The 17277-nt window shown below is 49.5% G+C and overlaps 1 protein-coding gene across 4 annotated transcripts in view; it reads right to left on the reverse strand.

Annotated features, from left to right (window-relative positions):
- FRMD5 (FERM domain containing 5) overlaps window positions 1–14966 on the reverse strand; it is a 251992-nt gene extending 237026 nt beyond the window's left edge. For all 4 annotated transcript variants that reach the window (XM_090028529.1, XM_090028527.1, XM_090028528.1 and 1 more), the window contains exon 1: window positions 14793–14966. In XM_090028529.1, coding sequence (XP_089884655.1) covers window positions 14793–14894 — 102 coding nt within the window. In that variant the 5' untranslated portion in view covers window positions 14895–14966. The remainder of the gene's footprint in view (window positions 1–14792) is intronic.
- Between the last annotated feature and the right edge of the window lie 2311 nt (window positions 14967–17277).

The following is a 17277-nucleotide window of genomic DNA, read 5'->3' on the forward strand; positions in this document are numbered from 1 at the left end:
CGTCGCACTCCAAACCCAGGAATAAAATATTTTCAAATAAAGCAGACGTGTCCTCCTGTCCTATTTACCACGCGATTTCAATGCTCTTGCATACGATGCACAATCCTGGCAAGCTACGAGGCAGTTAAGTGGTTCTGCTAGATAACAAGACTTTCAGGGAGTGAGTCACAACACACTCATAGCTTTGGAGAGTATTTTCCAATCTTTCCTCTCCCCTTTTAATTTCTCACTCCCCTCCATTTGATATTTCAAACTAAATCATATTTCAAGACTGGAGGATTTTTAAACAACAGACCAGTTCTGAAGTTAAGATCTCGGTTCAAAACACCCCAAAAATTTAGGTTTGGGATGGGGGGCGGAAATCAGATGTTGAGCTCAGATCTTAGCACTGAGGAAACTACAAAGGTCCTCAAGTTATTTGAAACACACACATTACAATAAAAAACGAAGGTTCAGACAAGATGATCAAATCGATGCAGCTAAAGCATCCTACTGTCGATAGCCGCTCGTCACCACACCACAGCGGCGGGGTCTGCTCTCACCTACGTCCCCACAGCTGACAACGCCGGGGGGCCGGTGCCAGAGCGGTTCACCGACAACTGAGGGCTGAAACGTGCTAGCTAAACTTAGGTGCCACACAGGGAAACAGGATAGAGGCACTACTTCTAAATCCATTAAAATATACTCGTGGAGACCTGGCAGTTACATAGCAAAAGTCTGATTTTGCAGTGATATCAGCAGGCTGCAATATCAAATGATGAGAAAAGGAAACTATGGCATTTTCATATACTAATGTACGTGTTACAGTGGATTAGGGGACAACTTTTTAGTTCACTCCTGTGTCTGTGAAGGAACAACTTGTGTTAGAAACATAGAAACAGAGGGTTGAAGGGACTCAGGAGGTCACCTCTAATCCAACCCCTGCTCCAAGCAGGACCAGCCCTAACTACATCATCTCAGCCAGGGCTTTGTCTACCGGGTCTTAAACACCTCCAAGGATGGAGACCGCACCACCTCTCTGGGTGACCTGGTTCAGTGTTGTACTACCCTCCTAATGACAAAATGTTTTCTCATATCCAACCTCAACTTCCCTTGCTGCAGCTTGAGCCCATTGCTCCTTGTTCTGCCATCTGCCCCCACTGAGACCAGCCCAGCTCCATCCTCTTTGCAGCCCCCCGGCAGGGAGGTGAAGGCTGCTATTCAGTCCAGACTAAATAACCCAGTGGCAATGCGTAGGGGGTGCACATGCACCCCCTGAGTGTGCCGGTACAACCCCTGTCAGGCCATGTTTCCCACTCAGGTGACAGGCAGGGGGCAGGTAGGAGCACCAGTGCCCCCCCCCGTAAGTGTTGGCAGGGAACTCCCCCCCCAGTTAGTGGGATCAGCTGCCAAGGACCCCCCCCAGTTGCTCAAGAGTCACCCATGAAATAACATCAATAGCCTCAGCCCCCAACCATTTTCATTGCCCTCCACTGAACTCTCTCCAACGTGTCCAAATCCTTTCTGTGGTGGGGGGCCACAGCTGGACACAGGACTCAGATGTGGCCTCCCCAGTGCAGAATAGAGGGGGAGAATCACTGTCCTCGATCTACCGGCACCGCTCCTACCGATGCAGCCCAGGATGCCGGTTGCCTTGTTGGCACAAGGGCACACTGCTGGCTCATAGACTTCATAGACATTCGGGCTGGAAGGGGCCTCAGATCAGAGTCCAGCCCCACGCCCCAGGGGCAGGAAGTCAGCTGGGGTCACAGGATCCCAGCAAGATAAGCATCCAATTTGTTCTTGAAGGTGTTCAATGTAGGTGCTTGAACCACCTCCGGCGGCAGGCTGTTCCAGACCTTGGGGGCTCGGACAGTAAAGAAATTGTTTCTTATGTCCAGCCTGAAACGGTCTTGCAGGAGTTCAGCGTATTCAGCTTCTTGTCCCCTGTGCCCCCAGGTCCTTTTCTGCAAGCTGCTGCCCAGCCCGTCAGCCCCTGCCCGCACTGGTGCAGGGGATTTCTCCACCCTACGTGCAGGACTTTGTACTTGTCCTTGCTGAATCTCATGATATGACTTTTGTGCCAGTCCTCCAATTTGTCGAGGTCACACTGAATCCTAGCCCTATCTATTATCCCCCCATCTCTACTGTTCCCCCCAGCTCGGTGTCATGTGCAAACTTGCTGAGGGCGCGCTGCATCCCATCTTCCAGGTCGCTGCTGAGGACACTGAACAAAACTGGCCCCAGCACCGATCCCTGGGGCACTGCACTTGCTACCGCCTGCCAAGCAGACATCGAGCCGTTGCTTACTACCCTTTGAGCCCAATGCTCCAGCCAGTTTCCTATCCACCTCACAGTCCATTCACCCAACCCGGACTTCCCCAGCTTGCTTGCAACGATGTTGGTTGGTCAGGCATGACCTGCCCTTGGTGACTCCATACTCACTCTTCCTAAACACCTTCTTCTCCTCCTCCAAGTACTTGGAAATGGATTCCTTGAGGACCTGCTCCATGATTTTTCCAGGAACTGAAATGAGACTGACCAGTCTGCAGTTCCCTGGGTCCTTCTTCCCGTGGTCCCAAAGAGAAGGATTGCTAGGAAGAGATGGGATCCAAAGCCAGGGAAGAGCATCTTTGCAGACAGGCTTGCTAACCTTGTGAAGAAGGCCTTTAAAGTAGGTTTCCTGGGGGATGGAATCAAAACCCCTGAGCTAAGTGGGGAAGGGGGTGACCTGAAGGAAGCAAAAACAGGAGGGGGCAACAACATTCACACAAATATTATTTCTATATTCTCTATCAAGGCCAAAGGGAACTAGACAATGCAATACACTCAAACGCTCTCCACTCCATACAGAAAAGTAGGTTTTTCCTGTAGTGTTGCTCAGAGACAAGATAACTTAAAGCATGGCTTTAAGCTGCAAACAGATCATGTAAAAATGGCACCTTATTACTAAGCAGCTCTGCTCTTGTACACCTCAGACACAGCTGCTTTTATTGATGAAATAAGATTTTGTCGTTTGCCTTACATTTATTGTTTTCTTTTTCCCATTAAAATACTTGATTTCTAAATTCCAGCTACGGGGTTGTGTGAGTACAGCTTTGCATGCCCACTGAAGGCAATGGGGGACTTTAGTCTGGGAACATTGTGGTTGAATAACTGTGGGGGAGAGCAGAGTATGTATGGCCTGCAGAAGCTTTATGCTGGGCAATGATGCAGAAGCAGTTACTCTCCAATCCCAAGACTGCATCACTGGCAGCCAGAAAAGCCATTTCTTTGCTTGGAAAAACGAATAAACTATAAAATGGGGGTCACTGAGATGTGCTAATCGTGGTCCCCCATGTCATGGGGGCTACTGAGATGCGCTACTCATGGCCCCCCCATCTCATAGCCTTGCCTTTCAGAACAGACCCATGCTTTAATCCAAGATATTTCTGCAGATGTCGATGTGTTGCTTTCACTCTTGAACATCGCTGAGGGTGCTCGGCAATGCACCACGGTGGCGCACACCAGCTTGAAGTAACAAACAATGGGTCGGCACGCCCTGATCCACGGTACCCAATTAGGTAGTTGAAAAGCTTTGCACAACAATACCGCGTGGGAGACAACAAGCAACAACGAGAGAAGAGCAAACAACCCAGGGGCAGAGACGATGCTCTCGGGCCATGCCCCTCATGCACTATAGCAATTTGCTTTGCTTGGCCTCTAAAGGCAGATTCATACCAGGAGCAAGAAGAAAACCTGCTCCTTCCTTTTAGCGAGAGGAGGGTTATAAGAAAATAAGGGCAGGGGAAGGCCAATGGCCACCCCAGTCACTAGGGAAGTTTCTCCACCCTTTCCAAATTGCTCAGGACATGAAGCACATACAATGCAACAGCATGGCACGAGGTTGCATATGACAGAGCAGTTCTCCACTCTGATTCAACATTAAGGCTTTTGATAGTAGTCATGATCTGCTCTTTATACTTTTTTTCCCCCAGACATGCTACTTTCTTGCACTCGGAGGTCACCAACGTGTGGAACAGCTGTTAGACACATCGCAGTGCAGCACACTCAACAGTGGCACCAATGCACAGACAGAGCACAGCCAAACAGAAAGGATGCGCTTGCCCTTCCTTTACCAGCTTCCTAGGTATACACCCGATGGAAGAAATAGCTATTCTCCAGCGAGCATGGGTCAGCTCTGCATCTCATCTGTTCCCGGACACCACCGCCGTCGATGTGAAGGATGGAACTTACTCCTCTGGGTAGAGAAGACGGTGCCTTGAGAGTTATTCAATACCTACCTCTTACTTATGGGAATGCCTATGTTGTAGTCACAAAGAAACACACAAAATTGCAGCCCGGTATTGAAAAGTGATCCCATTTTCAAGGCAGTCAGCTGATCCATTCAGACAGAGCCTACTTTTGGATGCTTAAAATGGCAGCTTTGCAGTTCAAAGCAATATGAGTGGGGCTTAAATGCAGTGATGTTATGCAGGCACAAAACTCATGCTGCGCTATCAGACTACATGCATAAGCCAGGGGGTCAGAAGAGACCCCTTATCACCCAGGTCCTCTATGACTTCCCTATTATTGCAACCCTAATTCCTGCGCTCTCATGCAGACGTGCTCTGAATTTTGAAAGTGAATTTACTCTGAAAAATTCCTTTCTTGGAGATTACAATTAAGGGACTAATTTTTTTGATTTTTTACAAAGAACCTGCCATTCATCTTGACCAATGTTCCTCCTGGGCTTATAATACTACCACCTGCTTCCCTTGCAGCCTTCCAATACACATGTCCAATTCAGCACAGTTTTAGGATAGCAGGCAGATTAATCTAATCAGCTTTTGCTTTCAATTTTGGTCATCTCCATGAAACGTTTTAAAAAATAAATTAATAATAGCCATGTCAATACTGTAAGTGCTGCCAGAGTCTAGATGTCAGGATGGTTTATGGACCTGATCGTGATACCCAGAGACTACAGCCTCGAAGGTGCTGTTTAGGCCCAGCCCACGTCACCATCAGCCGTGATCAAACCATATGCCCCCAAAACTAGCACTATACCAGTACTATACCAGTGACCAGCTGAAAGGCTCATTGACAGTCTCAGCACAGGACCCAAGGACTGAATGAGCATGGAGACTGAATTACTCTCTCATTCATAGATGACCCTCTAAATTAGGGTTGAATCACAGTAATAAGCGTGTTGAGAAAGAATGTGCTGTGCTGCCCAGTGCCTTTTCAAGGTATAAAAGGACTCCCATCTATAGTGCTTTTTACTCATACTTCCGTTTTGCATTTTTTTTTCCTTAAGTGCCTTCTCTGCCTTAGAGAATCAGCTCCAGCAGTGGGAGGAGCACACGTGTGCACAATCACAACTTCACCCATTGTGTTATCTCTGCCTGTAGCGAAGAGCAAAAGATAAAAATTCCTGAGATGATCTACCATCCAGCGTCAGGATCCAGTATCAACGGGACGGGAAGCTTTTCAATCTTGGGCACTTCCAGGCAAAAACAAAACTCACCACCAAGGACATCCACGACCTTCAGTTTGCAGACGATTGCTATGTGACGGCTCACTCTGCACAGGATGTGCAAGTGACCCTAGGCCTCTTCAATGCTTCCTATAAGAGACTTTGCCTGTCCCTGAACGTTGCCAAGACAAAGGTTCTCCACCAGCCCCACCCCAGGCCAGCTGAACACCCCTCGCACTACCTACGTAGACGGGGAGGCTCTGGAGTATGTGGAGCACCTTCCGCATCTCGGCAGCTGCCTCTCTCAACCGACTACCATCAGTGAAGAAGTCCAGCACTGGGTCAACTGCATCAGTGCCGCCTTCTTCGAGCTGAGACAACGAGTCTTCAAAGACAGAGACCTCTGGAAGTAGACAAAGGTCCTGGTTGACAAGCCTGTCATGCTGACCATCCTCCACTACTGCAGTGAAACCTGGACCATCTACCGATGCCACTTTAAGACCCTCGAGAGCTTTCACCAGCGGTGCTTGTGTTGAATCCTGGGGATCAAATGGGAGGACCGCTGGACCAGTGCGAGCGCCCTCCATGAAGCTGTGCCCACCCGCATCAAAGCCTTGCTCTTGAGAAATCAACTCCGATGGATGGGCCGCTGCATAAGGACATCCAAGAACTGCCTCCCTAGCCAGATTCTCTTCTCCCAGCTCTCCGTTGGCCAACGCTCAAAGGGCAGCCAGAGGAAATGGTACAAAGACACGCTCAAGGTTGCCCTCAAGCATGGATGCATCAACACCAACGGCTGGGAGGAGCAAGCTGCTAACCACTGGGTATGGCGGTACCTGGTCCACCAAGGGGTGTGCCACTGTGAGGCCCAACAACTCGATACGGAGGTGGAACGGCGGCGGCGGCAGCAGGAGAAAACCAACCCAGGGCTGCAAATCCCACTCCTCCACTCAACAACATGCCCCCATTGCTGAAGAACGTGTGCATCCAGAATCGGGCTCCCCAATCACCTGAGGACCCATCAAGCCTGACAGACATCGTCCTCGACTCCGAGGGATGGCTGACAACGACAATCATGGGCAAAAGATAAAAATTCCTGAGATGCAGCTTGTGCAACATCTGATGGTCCCCACAGCATAATTTAAAATGGCACTTGTCTAGCCATCACTGTAATTTGTGTGATAGTTTAACTTAGGACATCAGCTAGACTGTAATAAAGTTATCATGTCATTCTGCAAACTTTATAATTTGTTTGACAAATCATTATCTCCTAAAGGAAAACATGAACTGTGCCTTATGCTTAAAGGATGCCCCTTTTTTTCCCCCCCACACACACCTGGAGGACCATATAATGTGCACACAGGACCCAATACCCCTCTGAAAACTTACCACTTGGGTCTTTCAAATTTCCTCCAAGAGTAATCTAGTTGGTAGAGCTGGGATCTTTTGCTTTTGTCCAGGCTCTGCGACCTTGAGCTAGCCTGTCCCTTAGTTTATCTCCTTGTATAAAGAATATAAGAAAAATGGACTGCAAACTGTCCAAGGTTGTTGAGAGCATTCTTGTTTGGAAAGATTTTGGGAAGTTTGGATGCAAGGTGCAAGGAAAGTTCAAAGCATCATTATTACTAGGTCATAATGAATAAAGACAGTGTTTTTGCTTTCTGCTTTCTTTGCTATCTATCACAGACTATTGTGGGAGCTGTGCTGACAAGGTGAGAGTATGCAAGCAAGGATGTCTCTTGGGATTAAAAGGCGCCACGCAAGTTTAAGTAGTGGGTAAAAAAAGTCACAAACAGCCATGTCAGTTTTAATTCCATTCAAAATACAGGGGAGAAGAACCCACCGGGTTTCTCAAATGAAAAAATAAATATGTAAGGGGATTTTTTTTTCAAATTTCTGAAAAATTATTACAGACAGTGAAGGGGGAAACCGAGCTATAACCAAGCATTTAACAGCAGTCTTTCAAACCTTCGCTCTCAGTCACGCAGCCCAAATTTGTTTTCACATATGTGCATACGTAAGCAAGGGAACTGCACCATATTACAACCGTTTCACAGACTCTCTTGGTCACAAAAGAGGGAACTAACAAAGCCACGCTCTCCGCAGTCACACACGCAGCAGATTCACAAGTCTTACAAGCAATTCGGGAATTATCAATATGAAATTGTTTTCATGCTGCTTGGAAAATTTTCTCTGGAAAAAGTTCAAAGAGCATTTGACTCCAAGCCTCCTTATTGTACAAACAACTGCAAAGCTCTCTGCAATCAAACAATGCTGATTATTTTGACCATAATCAAACATCTGATGGCAAGAGAATAGCTCATTTTTGTTATTACTATAACAGCAGCATTTTTGCACTCATATATCGATGAGCTATTGCTTATGCTTGACAAAATCAATACCAAATAAAATATAATGCAGTTTTTTCAACAGCAAATCCTGACTTGCTCCCTCGCCTACTTCTATAATGTATTGTCATTTATAACAAGTGACAACTATGCCATGTTTCCTTGGCTGTTTGGAAACTGCAGGCGTGGTGATTTCAGAGATTTTTCTACAATCATTTCATCTCCTAGTCTGAGAAGGCAGCTATAGTGAGCAAACCAAAGGGGACTCCTCCTGTTTGGATGGGGGCTAGACCCTGTATCAGCTCTACATTTTGAAGCAAGGCTCCCATCACTCCTCGGTGGTACAGTCCACATTGCTCAACATTTTTATCATGTGCACGCTGGGAAGATATAAATGTTGAGCTGTGAAGGTGTCAGGAAGGCTGCTTAGCCTCCTTAGGGCTTTGTTTCCGTTTCTGCACGCTCTGCCATCCTGCAGATGGTTATCAAGGCAAAATTCTGCCATCAGTTAAACTTGGTGTGACTGCTGGCTGCAAGACACCACAAAGATAGGGCTCAAGGCACAGTCTGATCCCTACATATTCATGCCTTTGGGGGCGCCACCCCTTCCGCTCTTCTGATTGTTTTACTAGTGCCAGGTTTGTCTAGCCGCCGATTTGCGTTGCATTGTGAGCATTCAAGAGCAGGCATTGTTTTCTATGACTTGCCTGCACAATGCATGGCTCCTAGGGACCTCCATCCTTGAATGATCTTAACATACCGTAGTCATAATTTTCTAGCTCAGTCATTTACAAGACACCGAGAGAACCGTATTCAACATTTTTCACCCAGACAAATGCCTGCTGATTTCAGTGGGATGTAGACCTCTGTACAGGGGCCCGAGGAAGGCCATATGTCATCCCTGTGCTGCCACCTTGCTCATATGTCAAATGTGAAATAGCTGGCACATAAATGCCACAGTGATTTTTAGTTCTTCATGGATGACCAAGCCATGCAAACACTATGGAGGCAAATCCTATCCACGGTGACTCCAGGCGCACGGATGAACAGACCTAGCCAGGCAGAGCGATGAAGTCCTGGCCCCGTTGGAAGCACAGGAGCCTTGCCATCGACTGCTCTGGGGCTGCGATTTCACCCCACGGACAGGCAATTGTTCTAGCTCTATCCAGCTGCCTCCAAAGTAAGGACACAAGTGGAGCTCAAGTTAAGAAATGTCTCTGAGGGGACTCCCCAGTCAGCCTGTGTTGGAGATGAGAGCCCCTCGCATGGGGCTCTCACTGGAGTCAAGTACATCGCTGTGCAAGGTAGGGCCCCAGTAAGCACTGCTCCTGTCACTGCTGTGTGCAACAGGACCATTACTGAGGGGCATTAAAAAAACTAGGGGCCTACAAAACTGCTTAAATGCATGAGGTGTGTCAGACAAGCTAAAAATCAGCCATCTACCTGACAGCAGCTCTTCTTCCACAAGAAACGGGAGCTACCGTGGGCAAGGTGCTCTATGATGGCATTCACCCACGTGTTTGCCTTTTAAAAAAGGGTGAATCCTTGAGATCTGGTGGAGGAAATGTGCATAATAATCAAAGTATGTACTTAGGCAAACTGGCACTTAACAAGAGGATGGTGGGGATGTTCTCCATTTGTTTCACAAGCCCAGCTCCTGTGCAGCTGAGCGCATACGGGCATTAGAAATCTTCTCACCCAGTAGCCATAACATTTCCAATGATGCTGATGCCAAAGAAAATGAAAGTAAATTTAGCATCCTCAGCCGCAGTGAGGGGTTCTGCCTTAACCTCTTCATCAGCTACCTTTTGCATGATGACTATTTAAAAATACTTAACAAAATACAAAGAAAGAAAGGAGATTAAACTCAGTTAATGGCTGCTATTGTGTCCTGAGCACTTGTTTGCTGCGTATCTCAGGACACGTGCACACGGCTTTCCTCTTGGAAGCGCCATAATTTTTTGCGAGCTCACATACCTTAAGTATTTGACTGCCTGGGCACTGAATTCAGAACGCTGTATACACAAAATCCATTTTTACAGAGGCTTAGCTAGGCATGAATTATAGGTTTCTCTTACAAATACATTTCTGTTACTGTGAATAAGAGCACTGCCTTGTCTTCAACACTTTTAACAGAAACACAGGAGTAAGAGGTATCTTTTACCACTGCTAAGATAAGATCCCTATACTGGACATGAATGAAATCCTCGGCTCACTGCTGTCAGCGGGAGTTTTGCAAGGATTTCAATGCGGCCAGAATCTCCTCTGTATTCACCTTGCTATATGTATTTTTATGCTGATCCGATGACGCAACTTTAATCTTACAGGCAGTTTTCTGTAACATTATGGAAAACCCAGCGAGAGGTGCATCTGCCATGCAGACAAGCAACCACGTCAGCGTGGATCCCTCAAACGTATTTTTACTCGGTGTTTCCAAAGACAGGTTTGCTGTTTTGCACTGCTCCGTCTCGATCACCTGAAGTCAGGTTTCAGGCTGAGAAGAGACGGATGTTTCTGCGTTTACAAGAAAGCTCGAAGATCAGGCATCAGCTTTGCACCGTGAAGCCCCACGGTTTCTTGAGTTCACAGCAGTAGGCAAAGAACGATAATCCTCAAATGCAGAATTCATCACCTTGGCTGTGGAAGTCATCCCATGGTGAAAGCAACAGTTTGCCCACCTCCTCCCCGGCACAAGCAATTGGAAACTATCAGAAGATAAAAAGAGAGTGAACAAGTGACCCTCCCATGGCCAGAGCTGCAAGAAATAGAGGCTCCCCTCTTGTGCTGGCTGACTGCCTGCTAGTAAGGACTTCTGATACAATTTTGGTCCAAAGGAGCTTAATTTTTAAATGCCCTGATTTTCGGTAGTAACTATTACATATTCGTTCCATGAAACCTTACTTTTTTATGTCCCTCTTCCCAAGCCTTTACATTTTTGCAGTATGACTGTATTTCTGCAATACAATACTTCTTTTCCAGGAAAACAGTTGGTGCTTTTGTATAATAAATCATTCATTGTTTTAGGTCCTTTATATTGCCAATTGTACCAAGGCTGCCATGAAAAAAAAGACAGTTTTTCCTTGGACAAGTAGAACAGTAAGGTGAAAGCCACAAGGCCAAAAGCATTTTTGCTATTTCATCAATACAATTATTTTTTTTTTTGCAAGTTTTATTAGATGACCGTGCTGGTTAATTATTACTCCATGATTTGCTTTTGGTGGGGAGGGAAGGAAAATGTGGGCTTACATTACTCATATCACTGCACTAAAGTCAAAATTATGGAGATGAACAAAGAAACTCGGGGAAATTTCCCAGGTGCTCGCAGTGACATCGCCCCCACCGGGAACTGCATGAGCGCTGAGGCATAAAACAAAGGGCTGAGGTTCAGGACTGGCGGGTGTCAAGGCTCAGAGAATAACTGACCCTTGACAACTCCCCAGACCTCACGATGGCTTAGTCGCCACCTGCGCTAGAAGAAGGAGTCGTAAAAGGGGCCTCTCCTGCTAAAAAACAAGCTTTTTTAAGTCATAAAAACTTAATAGTGTTATGTTCCTCTATGCCTATAAAGTCATCGTTAGAAACCGGCACTCCTTGTGAGTTATGAAATCCTCTTTATATTCGGGAACTGAACTCAGCGCTACACATCAAGGTGCCACGCAAAGAAAAGGCAGAGTGCTGGAGCACGGGAAGAAAACGCGCCGTCAATGTTTATATAGGCCTGCTCCCACGCTCGCTGAAGTCGCCGTACGGATTCCCACCGACCTCCCCAGGCCCGGCCACTTGGGTCGGGAAAGACCTTTTTGGGGCAAGGAGCTCAATTCAGACTGGCTCTCCTGGAGTGGGAATTTAGGACAAGATAAAGGATTTATCATAGCTTTGATGGTGACCTGCTAATTTAGTGTTGGAATATTAATAAGTGGGATGCTTTATAATCAGGTTATAAAGATGTTGTTACGCAAAGGAACATCCAGGTCAGCTAACTGTGTAACAGCAGCCTTTAGATGTTCTTTGCTGAGCACAACCAGAGGTTTATTTTCTTGGCAGGTTTATCTTTTGCTCTTATTTGAGACACACTTCTCTTAAAATCAAATCCATTTTTTAAATGAGTCTCTTTCCCAAGCAATATAAAAGCCGGCTGACAAGTCAAACTAGTCAAAATGCAGAAAAATATATGCGTCGTTGATATAAACTACTATAAATTATCTTTTTGGCGAACTTGGGAATAGCGGTGCACACAGATTTACAAACTTCTGCTGACTGAGTATCCTAAATGCATTACAACATGAAAGAGGTTATCACGTTTCAAGCTCCCACATATTAAAATTATCATTTCTATTTTGCATATTTTTTCCCTATCTAACAAAATACAGAAATATACATAAAAAACCCCAACTGATTTATATTCAGGTTGGATGAACAAGTACCATAGATCTGTGCAAGATATAAGAAATATCTGCATTTGTAAGGGAATGACCTTCAAAACTCATTCACTGTTTCCCAGCTGGTATATTGACAGTGATATTCTCACTTGTGCGATATTTATTATATTTTCCCCCACTATGTGTGCTTCAATTTCACGCGAACTATAAATACTTTTGCAATAAGGCAGCATGAAAGCAACAGAAAAAAAATGTTAATGTGGTAACCTTGGTTGTGAAGGGTAATGTGAGCTAATTCTTTCTACCTTAAGCCATGCATATTAAATACCCATATTCACTTGTTTACTACTCCAGCAATAAAATAAACCACCGAAATACACAATCAAGGGGCATGTCACCTCAAAATGACATCCAGGCCAAGAATTCTTATTTTAATGCTACTACCTATTAAATGAAGGAACAAAAACCCAGCATTTTTTAAACTGGTGACCCATGCTTTCTTGTCAAATAATTCTTGGCTACTGCATTTTTATTAAAAGCAATCGCTGAAAGATTAATTAGTTTTGTTTAGGCAAAATAAGCAAAGTTGTCAGGACAGTGTCTCCAACTCATCGCTGAAGTGGAGGGAAGACAAATGGGGAAAGTCGGTAACAGGGACATCCCTGAGTTCTTATTTGCACAGAACAACTTTGTTTAAACACACGTATTTATTCTACTTTACTTCAGCAAAAGTAATGAAGTCTCGTATAGCCTGCAGCATTTGTTTGCAGCTGAATATAATGCAATGCATGTTTCTGCATACATTTGATGCCTTTGCCCCAAAATTACAAAGCAGTCAGGATTATCAGCTTCCACAGAGACGTGCGGAGAGGTGGAAGCTGTGGCTATTTATATGTTGCATCCTATTTGCCCTAAAATCAAGCCTGAATTTTCCACTGCTGAGAAGGTGGTATGGTCCCAGCTGACAGTGGTTTGAGACAGGTACCGTGCTATGGTGCACGGTGAGCACTCAGGCTCTCCTCTGGATGTGCCTGACAGTTAATACCATAATTAAAGCATCAAGATTAAAGCTGTCTGTACAAAATGGAAGCCCCTTCTACTTAGGTCAAGCTTTCAGTCATAACGCTGCGCCTTCCCCAACTCGCTGCAAAGAAAACACAGGGTGCTGTCATCATGCTGTGCACAACTCCTGCCATCCCAGTGATCTCACCACGGGATCCTTAACAGTAGATCATTTGTGTGCAGACTGGGGGGGAACAATGAATTTTGCAGAGAGTAAATGTCACTGAATCACAGAAGAACAACTCCATACTTATCCAGCCCAGAACATGCTGAAAAGGGATCCAGACTCTTTTAAAATGAGATCAGCGGAGCAGAGCCGAGGAGGCAGCAACAGATAAGAAGTCAAAATCCAGCGTGGCTCTGAAACACCTCCTGGTACTTGCATTTAGCTCTAGCACCATTCACTATTCTTCACTTTGCATCAGAGTCGTTCTTAAAAGCTCTGGCCAGCCCCCACCCCCCGCTCAGGGAAAGCCATCAGCTGAATTGCCCGAGTGCCATTTGTGCTCAGCAAGGGGCGCAAATTAAGCTTTTCTTCCAGCCTCGAACAATATTTATGCGATTTGATTATACCCTATCAATGCAAGAGCCGCCGCGTGAATGCTGTGCCGCAATCACTCGGGCACTACAGACCTCAGGGAAAGTGGTGGGTTTGGGTTTGCAACACAAGAAGCAGGAGTTTCTGCAGGGCTGGCTGGAGCGGGCCATGTTCTGGGGGACAGGGATGGCCAGGGCGGGCGGGCGGGCGGGGGAGGCAGGAGCCGAGCCCCCGACACAGCCGGGACGCACCAGACTGCGGGGAGAGCGGGGGGAGAAGGGCAAGCAGCTCGCTGCAGGCTGGAGCCAGCCCTCGGCCTGCCCGAAGCGGCCCTTGTCGAGCGCCCAAGACTGAGGCTCGCGGGAGCGAGTGTGTGTGTGTGAGACTGAAGCATGCGTGAGCACTGGAGCGTGTGTTTGTGAGGCTGTCAGTGTGTGAGAGCATATCAGCATGTGCGTGACTGAGCCTCTAAGCATGTGCGAGTGTGTGAGTGTGCATTGCTGAGGCTGTCAGTGTGTGAGAGCATGTGAGCCTGCAGGCATGTGTGAGCATGTGTGTTTGTGAGGCTGTCAGTGTGTGAGAGCATATCAGCATGTGCGTGACTGAGCCTCTAAGCATGTGCGAGTGTGTGAGTGTGCATTGCTGAGGCTGTCAGTGTGTGAGAGCATGTGAGCCTGCAGGCATGTGTGAGCATGTGTGTTTGTGAGGCTGTCAGTGTGTGAGCATGCATGTGTGTGACTGAGCCTCTAAGCATGTGCGAGTGTGCATTGCTGAGGCTGTCAGTGCGTGTGACATGAGCAGGCGTTTCTGGGGCTGTCTGCGTGTGAGCGTGCGAGCATGTGTGTGAGGGCACAGGCGGGAGCATGCGTCTGTGAGGCTGTCAAGTGTGCGGGCAGGAGGGTGCACGAGCGCACAAAGGGCAGCCTGTGCGCGCAGCCCGGCCGTGCCGTCCCGCGCCCGCGCAACTTCCCCGGGGGGCACCTTGCACGCGCGCCCGCACTCCTGTGACGCGCCCCCCGCGGCGGGCCCACCTGGAGGCTGCAGGTGTACTCGCTGTCGTCCAGCAGCCGCACGGTGCAGCTGTACTCGCGCTCCAGGCTCCGGCTGCTGCCGCTCATCAGCCGGCTCAGCATCTTCCCCGGCCGGCGGCGCGGGGCCGGGCCGGGCCGGGCCGGGCAGCAGCGACCGCGCAAAGCCCAACTCCCGCCCGCCGCCCGCCCGCGCCCGCAGCCGGGCGGGGCGGAGCCGCAGCCGCAGCCCGAGCCGCAGCCCGAGCCCGAGCCCGAGCCGGAGCCGGAGCCGCGGAGCGAGCGACGCCGCCCGCCCGGGCCAATCGCGCAGCGCGGGCTCTGACGGGCTCCGCGCCGAGCCAATGCGCCGGGCTCCAGCCCCTCCGTGGGCGGCCCCGGGAGGCGCGCGCCGCGCCCGGATCGGGGCCGCCGCCCGGCTCGGGGCGGCCCGGGGCGCCGGGGCTTGGGCGTCCGCTGCGAGCCCAGGGACATCGCGGGGGCAACACGGCGGGCTGGGGCAGCTTGTCAGACCTGGGGAATAGCTGGGGGCTTGCGAAGAGAGCGTGGGGTATCCGTTACTAGCCCAGAGAAGTGCTTGGGGACATGCAGACACAAGGCCAGGGCTTGGGGCAGCTTGTCAGACCTGGGGAAATGCAGAGATAAGACAGGGGGTTGGGGTATTTGTTACGAGCCCAGAGAAATCGCTGGGCAGGGCAGAGACAAGGCAAGCTTTGGGGCATCTTGTCAGACCTGGGGAAGAGCTGGGGAAATGCAGAGGCAACACGGGGGGCTGGGGCATCTTGTCAGACCTGGGGAATAGCTGGGGGCTTGCGAAGAGAGCGTGGGGTATCCGTTACTAGCCCAGAGAAGTGCTTGGGGACATGCAGACACAAGGCCAGGGCTCGGGGCAGCTTGTCAGACCTGGGGAATAGCTGGGGGCTTGTGAAGAGAGTGTGGGGTATCTGTTACTAGCCCAGAGAAGTAGTTGGGGACATGCAGAGACAAGGCAAGCTTTGGGGCATCTTGTCAGACCAGGGGAAGAGCTGGGGAAATGCAGAGACAAGACAGGGGTCTTGGCGTCTCTGTTATCAGCCCAGAGAAATCGTTGGGGAGAGGGCGCTTTGCTGGCTTTCGGGCACAGCCGCCCTTCTTGAGGCACAGGCAGGAGTGAGGCGGGTGAGGGGAGGTGCTCTCCAATGGGCAAAATGCAGGGCTGTGGGCAACGAGGGGCATGTCCAGAGGAGCCAAGCGGGACGGGGGCGCCTGCTCATGGGCGTGGGGAGATGGGGCTGCCCACATCCCCTCTGCCCCTGCCCCATGTCCCCGCGCAGCTGGGGAGCGACGTGTGCGCAGGCCCAGCTGCGGACCGGCCGTGCCCAAAGGTTGTTGATCCTGCAAAGGATGCGGGACAGCCTCAGGTGTACGTGAGCATCTCTGGAGTACCAGAGGGCAGGGGGGATGCATTTTCTGTCCCCTCCCATGGGGAATCGGGAGCACCCACACAGCGCAGCTCCCCGCAGTGGGGCCTGCATTGCAGCTGGAAGAGGTAGTCGCCCGTCTCCCCCTCTCGACACATCTGAGTTAATAGGTTGAACTTCCAAGTTAGGGGGCGGATCGCCTTGACCTCCAAACCCGCACAGTCCTTAAATCCCAATGCTGAAGTAATCCCAGCGGCATCTGTGTCTGGCAGCAGCACTTTACTAGGGCAGCAGCAGGTTTCAAAATAACTCTTAAAATTACCCAGAATGTGGTCGTTTCAGCATGCGTTCAGAGGTGGCCGTTGTCTGTGCAGCAGGCGCTGCCGTCACGCGTGGACGTAACGCTGGGTATGATAATGGTCCTGTTACGCCTGTCGCGGGGCGGCGGTAGTTTTTGCTGCCGATCTAACCGGCCCCCCGTCACTCCTCCAGGCACTTCTCGCTCCCCCGACCCGTGCCCACCTCGGAGAGAGAGGCTCCCTCCCAAGGACTTCATTGCAATGTTACCAGTTTCTGCCCCAAACTCGTGGAGTATCTGCCGTCTCCTGATCTCCTCCTTCCCAGCAGAGACCCACCGCCTACTGCTGTGGAAGAACTGCTCCCTGGGGCGGGGGGCTGTTGCGGGCAGGTCTGTTGTTCACATCCCACCTCGCTCGCTAGGTCCCTGGGTTGTGCCTTGAGCTCCCCACCGTCCTCTGAACTTCACGTCGCAGGATTTGCCTGCTCTGAAGCAGGTGTGGAGCTGTCCTGCCTCACATTGCTCCTCGTGAGAGGATCACCTGCTAGCAGGTCTCTAACGGGGCCTGCATCCCCCTCCTCAGCAGTCTTTGCCTCCGCTCAGGCCTCCTGCCCCTCCGCTCAAGTCCTCCTTCCCTTCGCACCGCGCCAGTCCTGCTCCTCGGCTCTTTCTTCTCCATGCCCACATCAGTCACGCTCTCAGCGGCTTCGGGAGAGAGTGCGCAAAGGACTTGGATCCAACTGCTGGCATTGACGACTTTGGGTGCGAGCGTTTAATGATCCCTGCGCTC

This window comes from Crocodylus siamensis, chromosome 15 (assembly GCF_052110815.1).
Source record: "Crocodylus siamensis isolate JL-2025a chromosome 15, ASM5211081v1, whole genome shotgun sequence".
Lineage (NCBI taxonomy): Eukaryota > Metazoa > Chordata > Crocodylia > Crocodylidae > Crocodylus > Crocodylus siamensis.